Below are 15,845 nucleotides of genomic sequence, written 5' to 3' on the forward strand. Positions count from 1 at the left end.
AGCGGCTGCTCTCTTCACACTCCCACCAGCAGCGGATAAGGGAGCCTCCCTCCCCAGACCCACACCAATGCAGCACATCCCACTTGCTCTTGGTTGGGGGGAAGGGTAGGATTACGGATGATTATCATTTAAAAAATATTTAATTTATTTCTTTGAGAGAGATCACAAGTAGGCAGAGAGGCAGGCAGAGAGAGAGAGAGAGAGGAGGAAGCAGGCTCCCCGCCGAGCAGAGAACCCAATGCAGGGCTCGATCCCACGACCCTGAGATCATGACCTGAGCTGAAGGCAGAGGCTTAACCCACTGGGCCACCCAGGCACCCCACAAACTTAACATTTGTAAAATAGTTTTCGATTTACAGAAAAATTGCAAAGATAGTAGAGAGAGTTCCTATAGGCCTCTCACCCATTTTGCCTGATTAATATATCATACTAGCATAGTACCTTTATCAGTGCACAATTCATAAACCAGTATTAATAACGGCTAAGTCTACCTGGTGTCCCTCTTTCTGCCCCAGGATCCCATGCAGGACAGCACATGACATTTACTTGTTATATCTACTTACGCTCTTGGCTGTGACAGTTTGTCAGACTTTCCTTGTTTGTGATGACCTTGACAGTTAAGGAGCACTGGTCAGGAGTTTGGTAGAATGTCCCTCAAATGGGGCTTGTCTGGAGTTTTTCTCCTAATTAGACTGAAGTTACAGGTCTTTGGCTGTGAGACCACAGAAGTGGAGTGCCCTTCTCAGCAGATCATATGAAGGGTGCCTGGTATCCCTGTGACTTCCCACTGCTGGCATTGACTCTCGTCGCCTGGCCAAGGTTGTGTCTGTCAGGCATCTCAGTACAGTTACCCTTCCCCCGTCCAGTCTGGTTATACAGTGCTATTTGGAGGGAAGTCGCTGTGCACAGCCTACACTCAGGGAGAGGGGTGTTATGTTCCATGCCCTGGAGAGCAGAGTACTTACATAAATTATTTGGAATTCTTCCCAACAGGAACATTGTCTATTTCCTTCCATAGGTGTATTCATTCAGTATGATACATACTGTATAGACTCATGGATATTCATTTTGGGAGGTCTCTCTGCGGGCTCCTACGTCCCTTTGCCATACCCCCATCATGGAGGGTTTTTCCTTTTTTCTTGCTGCCTGGCATGACTAGCAAGTTGGTCCAGGTTCAGCTCGTATACTTTCTGCCCCAGTCCCAGAATCAGCCATTTCTCCAGGGAGTCTTGGCCCTTTGGTTGGAGATGGGATTCAAACCCAGGATCTGGTGCTCTGTGTGCACTTTGCTGCTGGGGCATTGTTGCTCAGTCGAGAGAGCAACGAAATATGTGTGTGTAAACTGACACATGTATGTGCCCATTTCTATAAATAATTCTACATGCAGCCATTTGCAGCTAGACAAAGCTAAACTCAGTTCATGCTGACGCCTCCAGCTCTAATTCGCCGCCACACAAATCATTCTAGGCTCCTTCCTGGCTTCTCCGTGAGCTCCCACGCCAGCAGTGAGACGCCTCAGTTCACCACCCGCACAATCTGCTTCATTGTTCACCTCTGCTGTACGTGAGTCATGTTTTCAGAGATGACAGCCCACACCCCCCTGGGAAACAACTTTAGGGTGAAACGCCTCTTTTTAGCTCCCTTTGCCTTTAGCAAAAGACTCTGCTCATTTCCAGAGGTACTTAGGTCAGCATCTTTTTCTCCCAGCCCTGTCAGTTGAGTGTGCCACACATCTGTGATTCAACAGTCTGCATTCCGATCTGGTGTTAGGAAATCGTGCCTGTAAGAGATCCAGTCAAGGTTCAGGACAGACCGATGGGTGTTAATGTGACAATTAGCAAACATTGGTGTTTCAGATTCCATATTACCACTGTTAAGAAACTATTGCCTGTGCAATTTCGATTTAAGCAAAGTAATGTTTTTATTTGAAAAGACAATGAAAATGCTCCTTTCCTTTCCAACTACAATCTATGTAAGATGGGATTTCTTCATGCATATCCATCAAAACAACATATTGCAATGCAGTGAATGCAAAAGTTCCGAATATCTTGCTGCCTTCGATGAAGCCTGAGATTAAAGGGATTTGTGAAAATGTAAAACCATGCTACACTTCTCAGTAATCCTAATTGTTTGAAGAATATTATTTCTTCATAAAAATGTTAGCACGTCATGTGCTTTTTGTGGTTATTTAAAAACGAATAAATATTTAAAATTTGTCAGTTTTAATATCTGAGATGGTACCTATCTATAAGAATGAGACACAAACAAGGTCTTTGGGGTCTTCAATAAATGTTAAGAGTGTAAATGACTCGGAGAAGTTTCAGAATCACTGCCCGAGGGCAATTCTCCTGGTTCTGGCTGTATTTGCAATTAATTAGAGCCCGCAGGCTATGAAGATGCACGTTCATTTGGAGATTTTAGTCCAGCGGAGATGCAAAGCGTTTCTGCCCGCTGGAGTAGCTAAGCCACGGTCGCGTCCTCCGGCGGGCCACGGCCAGCTCTGCGCCCAAGCTGACGATCTCGCTGTTTCTCAAAGCGCTCATAAACGCCCAGCTCCTGCGCACGCTCCTGGAACCAGTCCTACCCTGCGCTGCTTCCCGCAGGATTCGGCCGTCGGACGGCATCCTCGGCAGGTGCTCGTCCCGCGTCTGACCGGCGTCGCGGTCGGAGCTAGCCGAGGCCGCACTCAGGCGGACCCTGAGGACTCGCCGTCCGGCGCAGACGACGCGCCCTCGAGGGCGCGTCACACAGCGTGCGTACGGGCATCGCACGACGAGGGCACGGCAGTGTGCGCCCCGCTCCGAGCTCCCTCCACGGCGCACTCGCGCACGCTCATCTCCGCGTGCTCACTCCCGGGGCCGCTAACGCCACGCGCCCCCGGCGGGGACTCGGGCAGCCCCGGACCAGCTCTCTACCGAGACAGTGGCGGTGCCCCGCCCACCACGTGACAACACCGGGCTCACGTGACGCGGCCCGAGCCACACCCCTTCCGCCCGTTTTCAGCATGGCCGCTAGGCGCTCTCGGTCCCGCCGTCCCGGGCCTTCTCGCGCCTAGGAGCCACTTCGGGGCTCGTGTGTGGTTCTCCGCGAGGCTGCCCCGGAAGGCCGGCCGGGCGGCGGGGGCGGGGCTCGCGGCGGGGACTCCCGGTGCGCAGCGGCCCGGCCCGACCAGCGGGGGCCGGGCGGGCGCGGACCGGAAGTGGCGCCGGCGGCGGAGCCGTTACCGCAGCGTGCCGGAAGTGGCCGTGGGCCGGCGTCCGGGCCGCGCCCGCAGTGAGTAGCGTCTCCGCGGCCGGCGACGCCATGGAGCCCGGGGCGGCCGAGCTGTACGACCAGGCCCTGCTGGGCATCCTGCAGCACGTGGGCAATGTCCAGGACTTCCTGCGCGTGCTCTTCGGCTTCCTCTATCGCAAGACCGACTTCTACCGGTTGCTGCGCCACCCGTCCGACCGCATGGGCTTCCCGCCCGGCGCGGCGCAGGCCCTGGTGCTGCAGGTAGCGCGCGGCGGGCGGCGGGCGGCCTGGCGGGGGGAGTCCCCCGCTCCCGGCCTCGGTTCCCCTCGGGTGCTTCCCCGGCCCCGCCCCCCGCGGCCGCGCCCGCGAGCTTGCCGGGACTCCGCTGGGCGCGGGAGCCGAGCGGCCGACGCGCCCGGGTCGGGTGTGGGCGGGAGCCGTCGCGGGGCAGGGAGGCCGGGGGTCCGGCTGCGGCGCGGGCCCGGGTCTCCTCCGCGCTGGGCACGGGGGCCGGGGCGGGGCTGGCGCCGGAGCAGGTGTTACCAAAGGAGCGTGCGTCGTCCGCGGAGCACCTGGCCCCGCGGGGCCGGGCTCTGACTGGGACGCGCTCGCCGCCGTCCGGGCGCTGACAGAGCCGTGCGGGGCGGCGCGGGGCCAGAGCCCTAGCCGGGAACGGGGCAGGCGGCGGTTCGGAAGTCAGAGGACCGTCTTGCGGGGCAGGCGGGGTGCAGGTGCTGGCGGGCCCGGAGAGGGGGGAGCTGCTGCCGCGCCTCCCATAGCTCCCGCGGCACTTTGCGGTTTGCGGGGCGCTGGCAGATGGTGTCTCCTGGAGTCCCGCAAGCCGCGCGCGGCTGGCTGTCCTGCTCCGCGGTGCCCGTGTGGAGAAGCAGAAGCTGGGTGTCGCGGGGCCCGCCAGGAAGGCCCCTCCGTCCTGGTGCTCCAGCGGCCAGCGCCAGCCCAGTGTCGGGATGGCTTCTCAAAGGCCGTGAGGGAGGTGCGGGCGGAAGAGCAGCGGTCAGGCGAGGGTGGCCGCCCAGGGGTCTGTTCAGCGGGCGTAGGTGATCTCACCGCACTCCTGGAGCTGGCCCCTGGGCTCCGCGGTCGCCTTCCGGCTCTTTCCGCTGCAGAGTGGGAGAGCCTCCGGGGCTTGCAGGAAGGGGGTTTGCTGAGTACCTGGGGGGCAGCCCTTGCCGTCTTAGCTGTTCCTCTGTTTAATCCCACGGAGCCGAAGGTTGGACTTTGCCCTTGTTTGAGGGGTGATGTGGTTGCAGTGTAGGATAGACCCGTTTGGGCACCGCAGACAGGGAGGGGTGGGTGGGAGACAGCCTGTGGTTTCAAACCTGGGTGACGGGAGTAAGGATAGTGCCGTCTCTGAACTGGCCCTGCGTTGAGGGCGAGAAGCTTAGTTTTAGGCAAGCCCGAATTGCAGATGAGTCCGCGGGACAGGGTGTTGCAGAGATGAGGAGCCAGAGCGCTGTGAGGGGAGGAAGAGCTGACAGTGGAGGGCAGCACCTTGCTGGACGACCCCAGTGGAGGGATGAGAGAGGCGGGGGGCTGCACGTGCGGTTGGGGGTGAAGGGAGTGGGCAGAGCGGAAGGCTTCATAGAAACCCAGGGGCCGCTTCCCAGCGTTTCTGCAGTTGGCTCCCAGCAGTCTGCGGTGCCGGAGGACCTTTGAGAAAGCAGGTGTTCCCCGGGTCTTTTGTCGGGCCGCTGAGGGCAGGTCCTGAGCTGCTGTCTCTGCCCGGGGCCCCGCGCTCGTCCTGGGTCCAGTCTCAGAAGCCGGTCAGGCCTGTTGCCCGAGCATCAGGAAGGCCAGCTCCTCCTGGGCCTCGCTGAACCTGCCGGGAGAGTCTCCTCCGTGTCAGCAGAGGGGCTGGCGGGAGATCACCGACGTCTCCTCCCTCCCCACATGGTGCGGTTGCTGAGTGCGGGCTGGGTGGGCAGAGCAGTCGCATGTGTGAAGGGAGAGGCTGTGGACTCTGCGAGGAGCGTTGGGCCCTGTGTCTGGGAGGTCCCGGGGCTGAGGGGACCGAGTCCTTGCTGTTGATTTTTTATGTGGAGTGAGGATGAAGGGCTGGGACGTCAGGAGGATGAGTGGCTCTGAGGACACAGTAAGGTGTCCTCAACACCAGTGTGAGAGGTGCGGCCAGGGGCTCTGGTTCCCGGAGGGAGTAGAAATGGGAGTAGAAAAGGGTTCCGCCTTAGCGCGGCCTGTGTCTTCCTCTGCGTGCATGGCCGCTTCCAAGCGGAGCGCCGCCTGGACGACCGCTCGCTTGCCTCTTGGGCAGGACCGCCGGCGAGTCCCTTAGCTTCTCTGGGCGTAGTTCTTCCTCATCTTTGAAGCATCAGTGCTGCCTTCCTCCCAGCATCTCCTGAAGGTTGTGAGAGTGTGAAAGCAGGTGGTGTAGTTCAGTAGTTAGCGACCTTCCGGTTTGTCGTCCTGCTCCGTGCAGGGAACTGGATGGTTTGATAGACAGGTGCATTCTGGCCGCTTGGAACGGGGCTGCTCCCGACCTGCCAGCACTTTCTGAAAGCAGCTTTACATTCAGGGCCCAGTGGAGGGGCAGGTCCAGGATTCCCGAGCGCCTTCTGTCTTGCCGGCCCTTCCTGCTGGCAGCATCTCCACAGAGGGGCCCTTTGCTGAGTCCACAAACCCGTCCACATTCCACCCCAGACACCCGCGCCTTAGTTGGCATTAGGGTTCAGTGTTAGTGGTGCTCATTTTCCGGGGTTTGGACAAACACCTAAAGACAGGTATCCACCACGCAGAGTCTGTTCGCTGCCGGAGAAATCTCCCGTGCTCCCCTGCTCATTCCCCACTCCCGCTCCGCCCCGGCAACCGCCGATCTTCAGCGTGTCTGTAGTTTCGCCTTTTCCAGAATATCCTGGAATTGGAATCATGCAGAACATATATAGGCTTTTCTGTGGGCTTCTTTGACTTTGTGGCATGATTTCAGTTTCCTTTAGGTCTTTTCATGGCGTGATCGCTCGTTTCTTTTTGGTGCGGAGTGATAAGGATGCCGTGGTCTGGATGGACGGTTCACCCGCTGGCAGACAGCTCGGTTGCTTCTGTGACATGTATGAGCAGTGCTGCTGCGGTACCCGGGGGCAGGTTTCTGTATGGATGCATCTTCAGTTCCTCTGGGTGGATAGCAGGGAGCAGGCTTGCTGAATGGACTGTAACAGCCCCGGTCCCCCCACACAGCCCTCAGGGAGGCTCTCCCAGCCTTCCCTCTCCAGCTCCCGCAGACGGCCCTACCTCTCAGTGCCGCGTCCTTCCCCCGATGGTCTGCTGGCCAGCGTGAGCTTTCCTTTGGGGTCTGCCACAGAGCCCTTCCTCACAAGGAACTTCCGTAGATTTCCAGGACTAGAGTGGGCGTCTGTGCGCTCATCCTCCTCACGGCCCCTCCTGTTGGTGCTGCTGTGAGAGGGTCTGTGCCCATGAAAAGTGCACACAGAACGCGTGTTTCCCGTGTCCTTTGTGGGTGGAGAGTCCCAGGGTGTGTATGGATGTCACTGTGTCCCGGGGAGGGCTGGTCCTCACACCGCAATGTCGAGTTCTTAGAGGGTGGGATATTTTTGTCTTCCTCACTCATCGTAGGCACATGCAGAGGTTTGTGGAATTGATTGCCACATTCTCTTTTTTTTTTTTAAAGATTTATTTATTTATTTGATAGACAGAGATCACGAATAGGCAGAGAGGCAGGCAGAGAGAGAGGAAGAAGCAGGCTCCCCGCCGAGCAGAGAGCCCGATGCGGGGCTCCATCCCAGGACCCTGGGATCATGACCTGAGCCGAAGGCAGAGGCTTTAACCCACTGAGCCACCCAGGCGCCCCTCTTTCTTTCTTTTTTAAAAATTACATATTTATTTGTCAGACACAGCGAGTACAATAAGGGGGAGGGATAAAAGCAAAGGGAGAAGCAGGCTCTGAGCAGGGAGCCCAATGCAGGGCTTGAGCCCAGGACCCTGGGATACTGACCTGAGCCGAAGGTAGAGGCTTTGCCGGCTGAGTCCCCAGGCGCCCCCACTGCCAGGTTTTCTGAGAGCCACACCTGTGCGGTGTAGGAAGGCAACGGCAGCTTGGTTATGCTGCTTACACTTTGTGTTCAACTCAATTCCCATCTTCTCTTCTCGAGTTTGAATTGCTGGCACCTTTGCAGCTCTTGGTACCAGGACAATATGTTCTTTCCCTGGCAGACAAGTCTTGCTGGGCACTATGACAGAAAGGACAGGGAGGCCACGTGGTGACGTCTCCTTTAGACCCCAGTGTCCAGCTCGTGGGCGTGTGGATACCGTGGCTTACAGAGTTTCGCTTCTGTTGCTCTCAGAACGCCTGTCAGAGATTACTTTGTGGTGGCTCCTGGTCAAGTTGAAGCGTCTGTGTTTTGCTCGTGGGAACACAGCACAGTTTCCTGTTCAGTTGCTCTGCTCTGAGCCAGAGTTTGGGACCTTCCTGCTGCGCACGTGGTTTGGTCCTGGGCAGGCGGACTCATTGTTGGGTTGCTGTTTGGTTTTAGGTGTTCACAGCCTTCGAGCACATGGCCCGGCAGGACGACGAGAAGAGGAGGAAGGAGCTGGAGGAGAAGGCCAGGAGGAAGGAGGCAGAGGAGGCTGTGGCCACGGCTGCTGAGCAGGAGCCAGTCCCGGCCCCAGGACAGGAGGTGGAGGTCGGCCCCGGGGCAGACTCAGGCGGGCCTCCGGGCCCACAGGGTGCCGGACTGGAGGTAACCCCCGGCTCCGAGGAGGCAGAGCCACCAGGAGCTCAGGCGGGGGCCACCGAACTTCCAGAGGAACCCCCGGCTCTTCCCAAGTAAGAGTTTGTCCTTCACAGTTGTTCTCATGCTCAGTATCTGCTGGCTTTGGGAGTCGGTGGTACCCCGCCCACTCTGTCTCTGCATTTATGGCACAAACAGTGCTTTGGTTACACGGGGCGGGAGGTCACTTGGCTGTGGTCTTTTTTTCCCTCCCTCGACGGCAAAGTAATGAACTGCCTGCCGTATGGCCAGTTCTGAGCCAGAGTGAGCGAGAGCGCGGGTGCCCGGACGCTCTCCCTGTGACCTGCCCGCTGTGTGCCGCTGGGACTCGGGGGCTTGGCTCCGTTCTTCTCATGGGCGCGCTGCTGGGGTGTGGGCCCCAGACCTTCGGGTGGGATGGGGGACCGTGGCCCCAGAGTCCCCTTGGAGACTGCTACTCTGTAAACGGCCTCCTTGGCACGCAGTGTTCCCTGTGGCTCAGTTTTCACCTCTGCAAAGTGAAGGTGAGCTTGCTGGCCCCTGCCTCAGGCTGTTGCAGTGGTCCGTGCGCCTGGGGTCGGTGTGTGTGCCCAGGGTCAGTCTGTGCGCCCTGGGGTTGGTCTGTGAGCCCGGGGCCCTGCGGCTGGGGCTTGGCTGCTGCCGGCTGGCCTTGCATCCGGCCCTGCGGGGCTCCTGCCTCCCGGTGCTATGCTCTGTCCTTCGCTGCCCCACGTGGGTGCGAAGATCTGCTTGCTCCCGTGTGCAAGCTGTGGTGGTGTCTGAAAGGCAGCGCGATGCTGTCAGCCTGCTCCATTCTGGCACAGTCTGCCATCTTCCCGATCCTGCTGTGGTCCCTCCTCTGGCTTGGCTTCTTTGCGGTTCTCTGCGCGCTCTTTGACCTGTTTTAGTGTCTCTGTGGTTCCTAGACAGTGAGGCAAAGCCGACAAGCTGTGGGGTCATAAAACACGGGAGTGGGGGGATACACTTTGTGATGCTGATGTGGGGCAGGAGTGCAGAGGCGGAAAGGCCAGGCTGAACAGTGTGGCTCAGAGACCTCTGGGGAAGAGCAGGGCTTAGATTTGGAGCTCGGGTGGAGAAGGGGCAAAATAGGGTCTGGGGCCTGGTTGTGGGTGGGGACTCGATCAGAGAGCAGAGATTGGATAGTTTCTTGGAGCCCAAAGAGCTTTCTTTTTTTTTTTTTTTAAGATTTTATTTATTTATTTGACAGAGAAATCACAAGTAGGTGGAGAGGCAGGCAGAGAGAGAGAGAGGGAAGCAGGCTCCCCGCTGAGCAGAGAGCCCGATGCGGGACTCGATCCCAGGACCCTGAGATCATGACCTGAGCCGAAGGCAGCAGCTTAACCTACTGAGCCACCCAGGCGCCCCCCAAAGAGCTTTTTGCAGCATTTCCTGTAGTGTGGTGCAGGTCTGCTGCTGGGCAGTCTTTTAGCTTTCTGAAAGATTTTTAGTTTTCTGAAAATCTTTATTGGAGGTTCATTTCTGAGCATGTGTTTGCTGTCTGTAGGGTTCCTGATAGATGCTGCTTTTTTTTTCAGCACTTTAAAGAATGTCATGCCCTATTCTGTTGTCTTCTGATAAGAAGTGAGTGTTCTTTTGTTCCCCTCTGAGGGTCCCCGCATGCTTGTGAGATATTTATGATAAGTCTCAGCAATCTGGTGACCACCCGCTTCACGGTGGGGTCTCTGAGTTTGTGCCACTGGGGTTTCTGCACTTTGTTCCGCCTCTGTGTTGTGAACCCCCTTGTAAGATGCTCTCTGTGCCTCCTTGGGAGCCTTTTATTGCCCTGTCGTCAACTTTATTGTCTTTTCTTCTTCAGTGTCTGATCCTTAGTTAAATTCATCACTGATTTTATTTATTTATTTTTTAAAAAAGATTTTATTTATTTATTTGACAGACAGAGATCACAAGTAGGCAGAGAGGCAGGCAGAGAGATGGGGAAGCAGGCTCCCTGCTGAGCAGAGAGCCCAATGCAGGGCTGGATCCCAGGACCCTGGGATCGTGACCTGAGCTGAAGGCAGAGGCTTTAACCCACTGAGCCACCCAGGCGCCCCTATTTCTTTTAAGGTATTTTTCGGCTTTGCATTTCCTGTTGATTCTCTTTTACGGCTTTGATTTCTGTTACCCTTATTGTTTCTCTTAAAGTTGTTTAATATGTTTATAATAGCTTTTTATCGTCTTCATCTGCTAATTCCATCATTTCTGTAATTTTTTGTTTTATTGGCGGTTTTCTCCTGATTTTGGGACATATTTTCCTTCTCCTTTACATATCTGGTAATTGTTTTTTAAAGATTTTATTAATCTGAGAGAACCAGAGTGCATGTGCAAGTGAGGGGGAGAGCAAGAGAGAGGAGCTCAGGCAGACTCTGTGCCGATCTCGGGCTTGATCTCAGGACCCCGAAATCACAACCTGAGCTGAAATCAAGAGTCAGACACTTAACCGACTGAGCTACCCAGGTTCCCCATATCTGGTGATTTTTTATGGGATGCCTGCCGTTGTGGGTGTTATGTTGCTCCATCTCTGGATTTTATTTTTTCCTTTAAAGAGTGTCGAGTTTTTATCTCGAAGGTAGTTATTCGCAGATCAGTATGACCTTTCAGAAACTTGTTTCTGAGCTTCTTGGGGGAGTATGTCCAGAACACCTTTGATTCTATGGCTAGTTCTCCTTGTTTTAGAACATGGCCCTCTTGGGCTCTCCAGAATGTTCTGTTGCTGCTTGAAACAGGAACACCTCCCACCGCTTTGTTAGTTTTGGGGTCATGCAGGCTAGTTCCCAGGAATGTCTGTCCTCCCTGTTATATCGCACGTGGGGGTGGTTGATGGCAAAGACTCAGAGACACTGCAGTTTTCTGAGCTCTCTCTGTGTGTAGCTGCCCTCTTCCAGGGCTCTTTGCATAAAATATTCAGGTATCAGAATAAAGTCTGAGCATATACTTACTCACTTTAGTTTTATTTATTCTGGTATTACTCGTTTCAGCAAAATTTTGGAAGAGTGCCACATTTGCATTTGGGGAACAGTTATGGACATTTATAAACTATTTTTTTTTTTTAAAGATTTTATTTATTTATTTGACAGAGAGAGATGACAAGCAGGTGGAGAGGCAGGCAGAGAGAGAGGAGGAAGCAGGCTCCCCGCCAAGCAGAGAGCCCGATGTGGGACTTGATCCCAGGACCCTGAGATCATGACCTGAGCCAAAGGCAGCGGCTTAACCCACTGAGCCACCCAGGCGCCCACATTTATAAACTATTTTAAAAGCTGACCAGTGTGGGGATGTGACGGTCCATTTTCTGTGGCAGCCTGGCCGGGCCCCATCCCTGGGTATCATGGAGACGCTGACCTGGGTGTTGCTGTGAGGGTGTTTGCTAGAGGTGCTCAGCATCTGTGACCTGGTGGCTTCAGGTAAGGGATATCGTCCTAGGTGACTGAATGGGTCTTACCCATCAGTTGAAGGGCACTGACAGCAGAGCCAGGGCTTCCCTGAAGCAGAAGAAATTGATGCCATGGAGGCGGCTTCACCCCCTTCCTGGAGAGCTCCGCTGTGGCATGCCTGTGGATTTGGGCGCGGCCCAGCTGGCCTCCACGGCTGCTTGAGTTGGTCTCTGGCATAACTTTCTGAACGTGTGTGCGGGGGTCCTGCTGGTTCTGTCTCTGGTGAACCCTGATGTTCGCAGATACTCTTGTCCTGGAATGTTGTATGGCAACAGCGGTTTTCAAAGTGGTAATAAATTTGAAAACGTTTGAGGCTGTAGACATGCAGAGGAGAAGGCTGGCAGGAGACCAGTGACAAGCAGTGGCTGTCAGGACTGGTGGATTCGGGTCTCATTGTCCTCTGTTCCCTAATTTTCCTGCAGTGAACATACATTTTGTTTTATTAAATTTTTTTTTTTTTGCATTTTGTTTTATTTTATTATTATTATTTTTTAAAAGATTTTATTTATTTATTTGACAGACAGAGATCACAAGTAGGCAGAGAAGCAGGCAGAGAGAGGGGGAGGCAGGCTCCCTGCTGAGCAGAGCCCCCTATGCGGGGCTTGATCCCAGGATCCCAGGTTCTATTATTATTTTTATTATCTTACTTTTTATATTATTTTATTATTTTTATATTATTTTATTATATTATTTTTAAGATTTTATCTGTTTGTCGCAGGGAGTTGGGAGAGCAAGCATGAGCCCGGGGGGGGGGGCGGCAGGCAGAGATGCAGAGAAACAGGCTCACCACTGAGCAGGGAGCCCGATATGGTACTCGATTCCAAGACCCTGGGATTATGACCTGAGCCAGAGACAGATGCTTAACTGAGCTGCCAGGTGCCTTTTTCTTTTCTTTTCTTTTTTCTTTTTTTTTTTTTTTTTAAAGATTTTATTTATTTATTTGACAGATCACAAGTAGGCAGAGAGGCAGGCAGAGAGAGAGGGAAGTGGACTCCCTGCCGAGCAGAGAGCCTGACGCGGGGCTCGATCCCAGGACCCTGAGATCATGACCTGAGCCGAAGGCCGAGGCTTCACCCACTGAGCCACCCATGTGCCCCGTTTTTCTATTCTTGAACCCACAAGTTGTGTCCTGGGCTAGAATGAGAGCGAGTTGCTGGAGTTTTGTGCTGATGTGGGTTCAGCGAGGCGGTGGGGCGTGTTCTGGGAGAGCCGGTGCCGCAGGGCTGGCCCTTCCCTGCGCGGGAGTCTTCTTGGCCTTCGGGTACTCACTGGCTTCCCATGAACAAAGCAGGAAGTTGTGGCTCCCCCTGTCTCGTTGCAGCGGGAGGGCAGTGTTGTGGACGGTCGGAAGGGCAGTGTGGAAGCCAGCCTTTTCCTCGTTCTCCCTTTAGTGGCACCCCTCGTGCCTCCCGTCGGTGCCAAAGACTGCGTGTCCCGTAACTGTAGCGCTCTGCGCCTCCCTTGACAGGTTGACACAAGGTGGGGGCTCTGGCCGTGGGCACGCAGAAGCATGCTTGTTCTGGGCCCCCAGTCCGGCAGCCACTTACCCACAGTCTGGGCTGGTTGGCTGATTTCTGCTGCTCCTATTTGCCACCCCCTGCCAGTGGTCCTGCCCCGTTGGCCGGTAGGGTCACATGTGTGCTCCTTGAATCGAACAGGAGCCTGGGCACTGGGGAATGAAGGAAGACAGCGCAGGCGCAGGCTCCTGCGTCCTCCGCACGCACGCATGTCCTCTGCTGTCTGTCATGTGCGGCGCGGGCTGAGACACACTTACTAGAACGTGGCGGCTCGTCTCCAGATAGATGAGGCTCTGTCTGCCCGGGTCCCGGCTGCCTCTATGAAGTCACCCTGTCCCCCATCCAGGCCTTGCCAGCCACAGATCTGTTTTCTGCCCCAGAGATGGTGCAGGGTACACTTTCTTTTGTATACAGTTACATACTGATTTTTATAGTAAAGCCACATGAGTGGTATTTTGGGGTCACTGAGGGGATGTTTGAGGGAAACTTGAATTGGGTTTAGTTTTCCCATTGCTGTGAATTTCATTCTTTGTCCTGCTCTGCTGTCCTTGTCAGCAGGGATTTTCCAGGGAAAATCGGGAACGGGGCCTGCCCTGCTACTTCAAGTGCTTGGTTTTGTTCCTTAGAGAGGAGATTGAGGTCCAGCTCACAGAGTTCCTGTGCACGCAGGGTGGCATTTGAGAACATGTCTGTGTCTGCACGGAGTCGTCCACAGCACACATCCCTCTGTCCCAGTGTTCACAGTGGGCTTGACTCCCGGGGTGCTGGGAAGCTTTAGAAACTGCAGCCCAGCATCACTGTACTGTGGAAGGAGAGGGGGACAGGCTTTGGGCCCCTCTCAGAGCTCGGTGGGGCTCCGGTTTTGCGTTTTGTGCCTGCGGTCTTGTTCTGCACGGTGGTGGTGGTGGGGGGCTGGGCAGGCGGTGGCAGAGCCAAGGGTCATCCCTGGCCTGGCGTCCGTCCGCTGCCGGCCTGCCGTGGTTCCTGCAGCCCCCTCTAGAGGCCCGCAGGTGTCGCTGCCGCTGCCGCACTGATCCCTGCATTTGCTGGTGCTGGCATACCGGCAAGAATCCACAAACGCTGTTGTGCCTTGTCTGGCTTTTGCCTTCATAAGTCACAAACAGAATTCTTTAAAAGAGAAGAAAGGGAAAGGAGAGATAAGCAGAGAGTAAATAATGACGTGGAAATGGTGTCTGCCCGGGAGCTGTGCCTGGATGGAGGACGGGTGCTCCGTGCTGCCGAGGTTGTGCAGCCATGTGCGTGGGGAGCACCGAGGCCGCCTGTTCCCTGCGTGGGAAGGGGTAGCAGGGAAACCCCGGCGTGCTGAGAGCATGCAGTGCTGGGCAGCTGCTCGGTGCTCTCTCTGGCTTCGGTGGCGTGGCCTTCATGTGCAGCTGGTAGAGGGGTTGGGTCGGGGTGCTGCCTGGGCAGGGGATGGCCTAGCTTGGAGGAGAGGTTTCAGCCTTCCTGCGCATACCCTTGGCAGAGGCTTTGTCCTTGTCCTGCTTCTCCTCTGGGTTCGGCTGCCCTCAGAGCCAGGTGCCGCCCTGTTCCTTGGTGCGCCCATCTATGCCCACCCCTCAGCAGAGCCTTGCAGCGCCTCTGTCCCTCCCTTCTGCACGTCTCTGTGCCTTCTCGGAGCCCATGTCTCATCTCGCTGTCTGCTTAGACTGCTTGTTCCCCCATGTTTCAGTGCTGGGGCCGAGAGCTGCGCTGCCCTGGGTGAGGGGAGCTCCCGATGCGTGCTCAGCTCCTCTCCCTTGGGTCTAGGCCCTACGTGGCCTTGGGGAGGCTGCCATGGGAGCAGAAGGTGCAGCTCCCTGCTGGGGCGTCTGCTCCCTGAGAGCTGGGGTCCTTGGGTTTGTTGCTCAGTGGCTCCTTGCCTTTTCAGGTGCCTGTGGGAGGGGGCCCCTTGGCGGAAACATGTGAACATACTTGAATGGCACCCCTGATGCCCGCTGTGTCCTCTGAAGAGAGAGGATTGACTGGAGGGCTGTGCAGGGAGCACTCCTCTAGGTCCCGGCTGCTGTTAGCAATGTTACTTCTCTTAAAAACAAGCTGTCCATTTTTCTTTCTAGTTACACACAACATAGATTATTTGGAACATGAAGATGTGTCTAAAGAATAAGAACATTCTGCCGTTTCCAGTGTTCTGTGAGATTTTCTGGATTTTCTACCTTCTCTGTGTGTGAACGCGTGTGTGCTGGTGTACACACATGCGCACGCAGAAGTTTTTCCAGTCGTGTTACGCTGTGGCTTCTGTTTCGCCGAGTCTCTCCTGCCTCCCTGTTGCTGACTTTGAACCCACGTCACCCACTGTGGAGGGCTGTGTGCCTTGAGCTCTTGTGCTCACACAGGGGTGTTGGCTGTCATCCTGTGCGCAGAGAGCCGTGGACAGAAGCTGTGCCTAGGGGGGTGTCTGCCGGCCTTCCCTGTGGATTCATTTGTGCCTGCTCAGGGCTGTGCCTGGGTGAGTGGCCTCGGGGTCCATGTTCTGTGACCTCCGGGGCAGCAGCTGCTTCCTGGCCCTCTGACCCCTCTCTCTGAAACTGCCCCTCCTCTACGAACCTGGGACGCCGAGCCCTCCGCAGGATGTATCTAGATCCTGAGGCAGGAGATCTGATTTGGGTTGTTTGTTACGAGTACTTACTTCTTTCTAGAAGCTGCGTTTTGTCTTTATTTTGCAATGCGCTGATAGGCGACAGGCTTCGTTCTTAGAAGAGGCTGGACTGCACATCTTACGACAGTGACTTCTCTTGACTGTTTTCAGTACTGGAAGTGTCTGGGCACAACGACCGGGTACCCTAACGTTCAGGGTGGAGGGCTGTGGGGAGCGCATGTGTGCGTCGGCGGGGAGGCATGTGGGGAACCTGGGGAGCTCGTCCGTTTGAAGTGTGTGTGGAGACGGA

At 55.7% G+C, this 15,845-nt stretch overlaps 1 protein-coding gene across 1 annotated transcript in view; it reads left to right on the forward strand.

Moving 5' to 3' along the window:
• Window positions 1-3,213: 3,213 nt before the first annotated feature.
• Window positions 3,214-15,845, forward strand: part of NUDCD3 (NudC domain containing 3) — a 60,041-nt gene continuing 47,409 nt past the window's right edge. The window contains exons 1-2 of the mRNA XM_044245749.1: window positions 3,214-3,495; window positions 7,755-8,047. Of these exons, the coding sequence (XP_044101684.1) occupies window positions 3,304-3,495; window positions 7,755-8,047 (485 nt within the window). The 5' untranslated portion in view covers window positions 3,214-3,303. The remainder of the gene's footprint in view (window positions 3,496-7,754; window positions 8,048-15,845) is intronic.

This window comes from Neovison vison, chromosome 4 (genome assembly GCF_020171115.1).
Source record: "Neovison vison isolate M4711 chromosome 4, ASM_NN_V1, whole genome shotgun sequence".
NCBI classification, from domain to species: Eukaryota; Metazoa; Chordata; class Mammalia; order Carnivora; family Mustelidae; genus Neogale; species Neogale vison.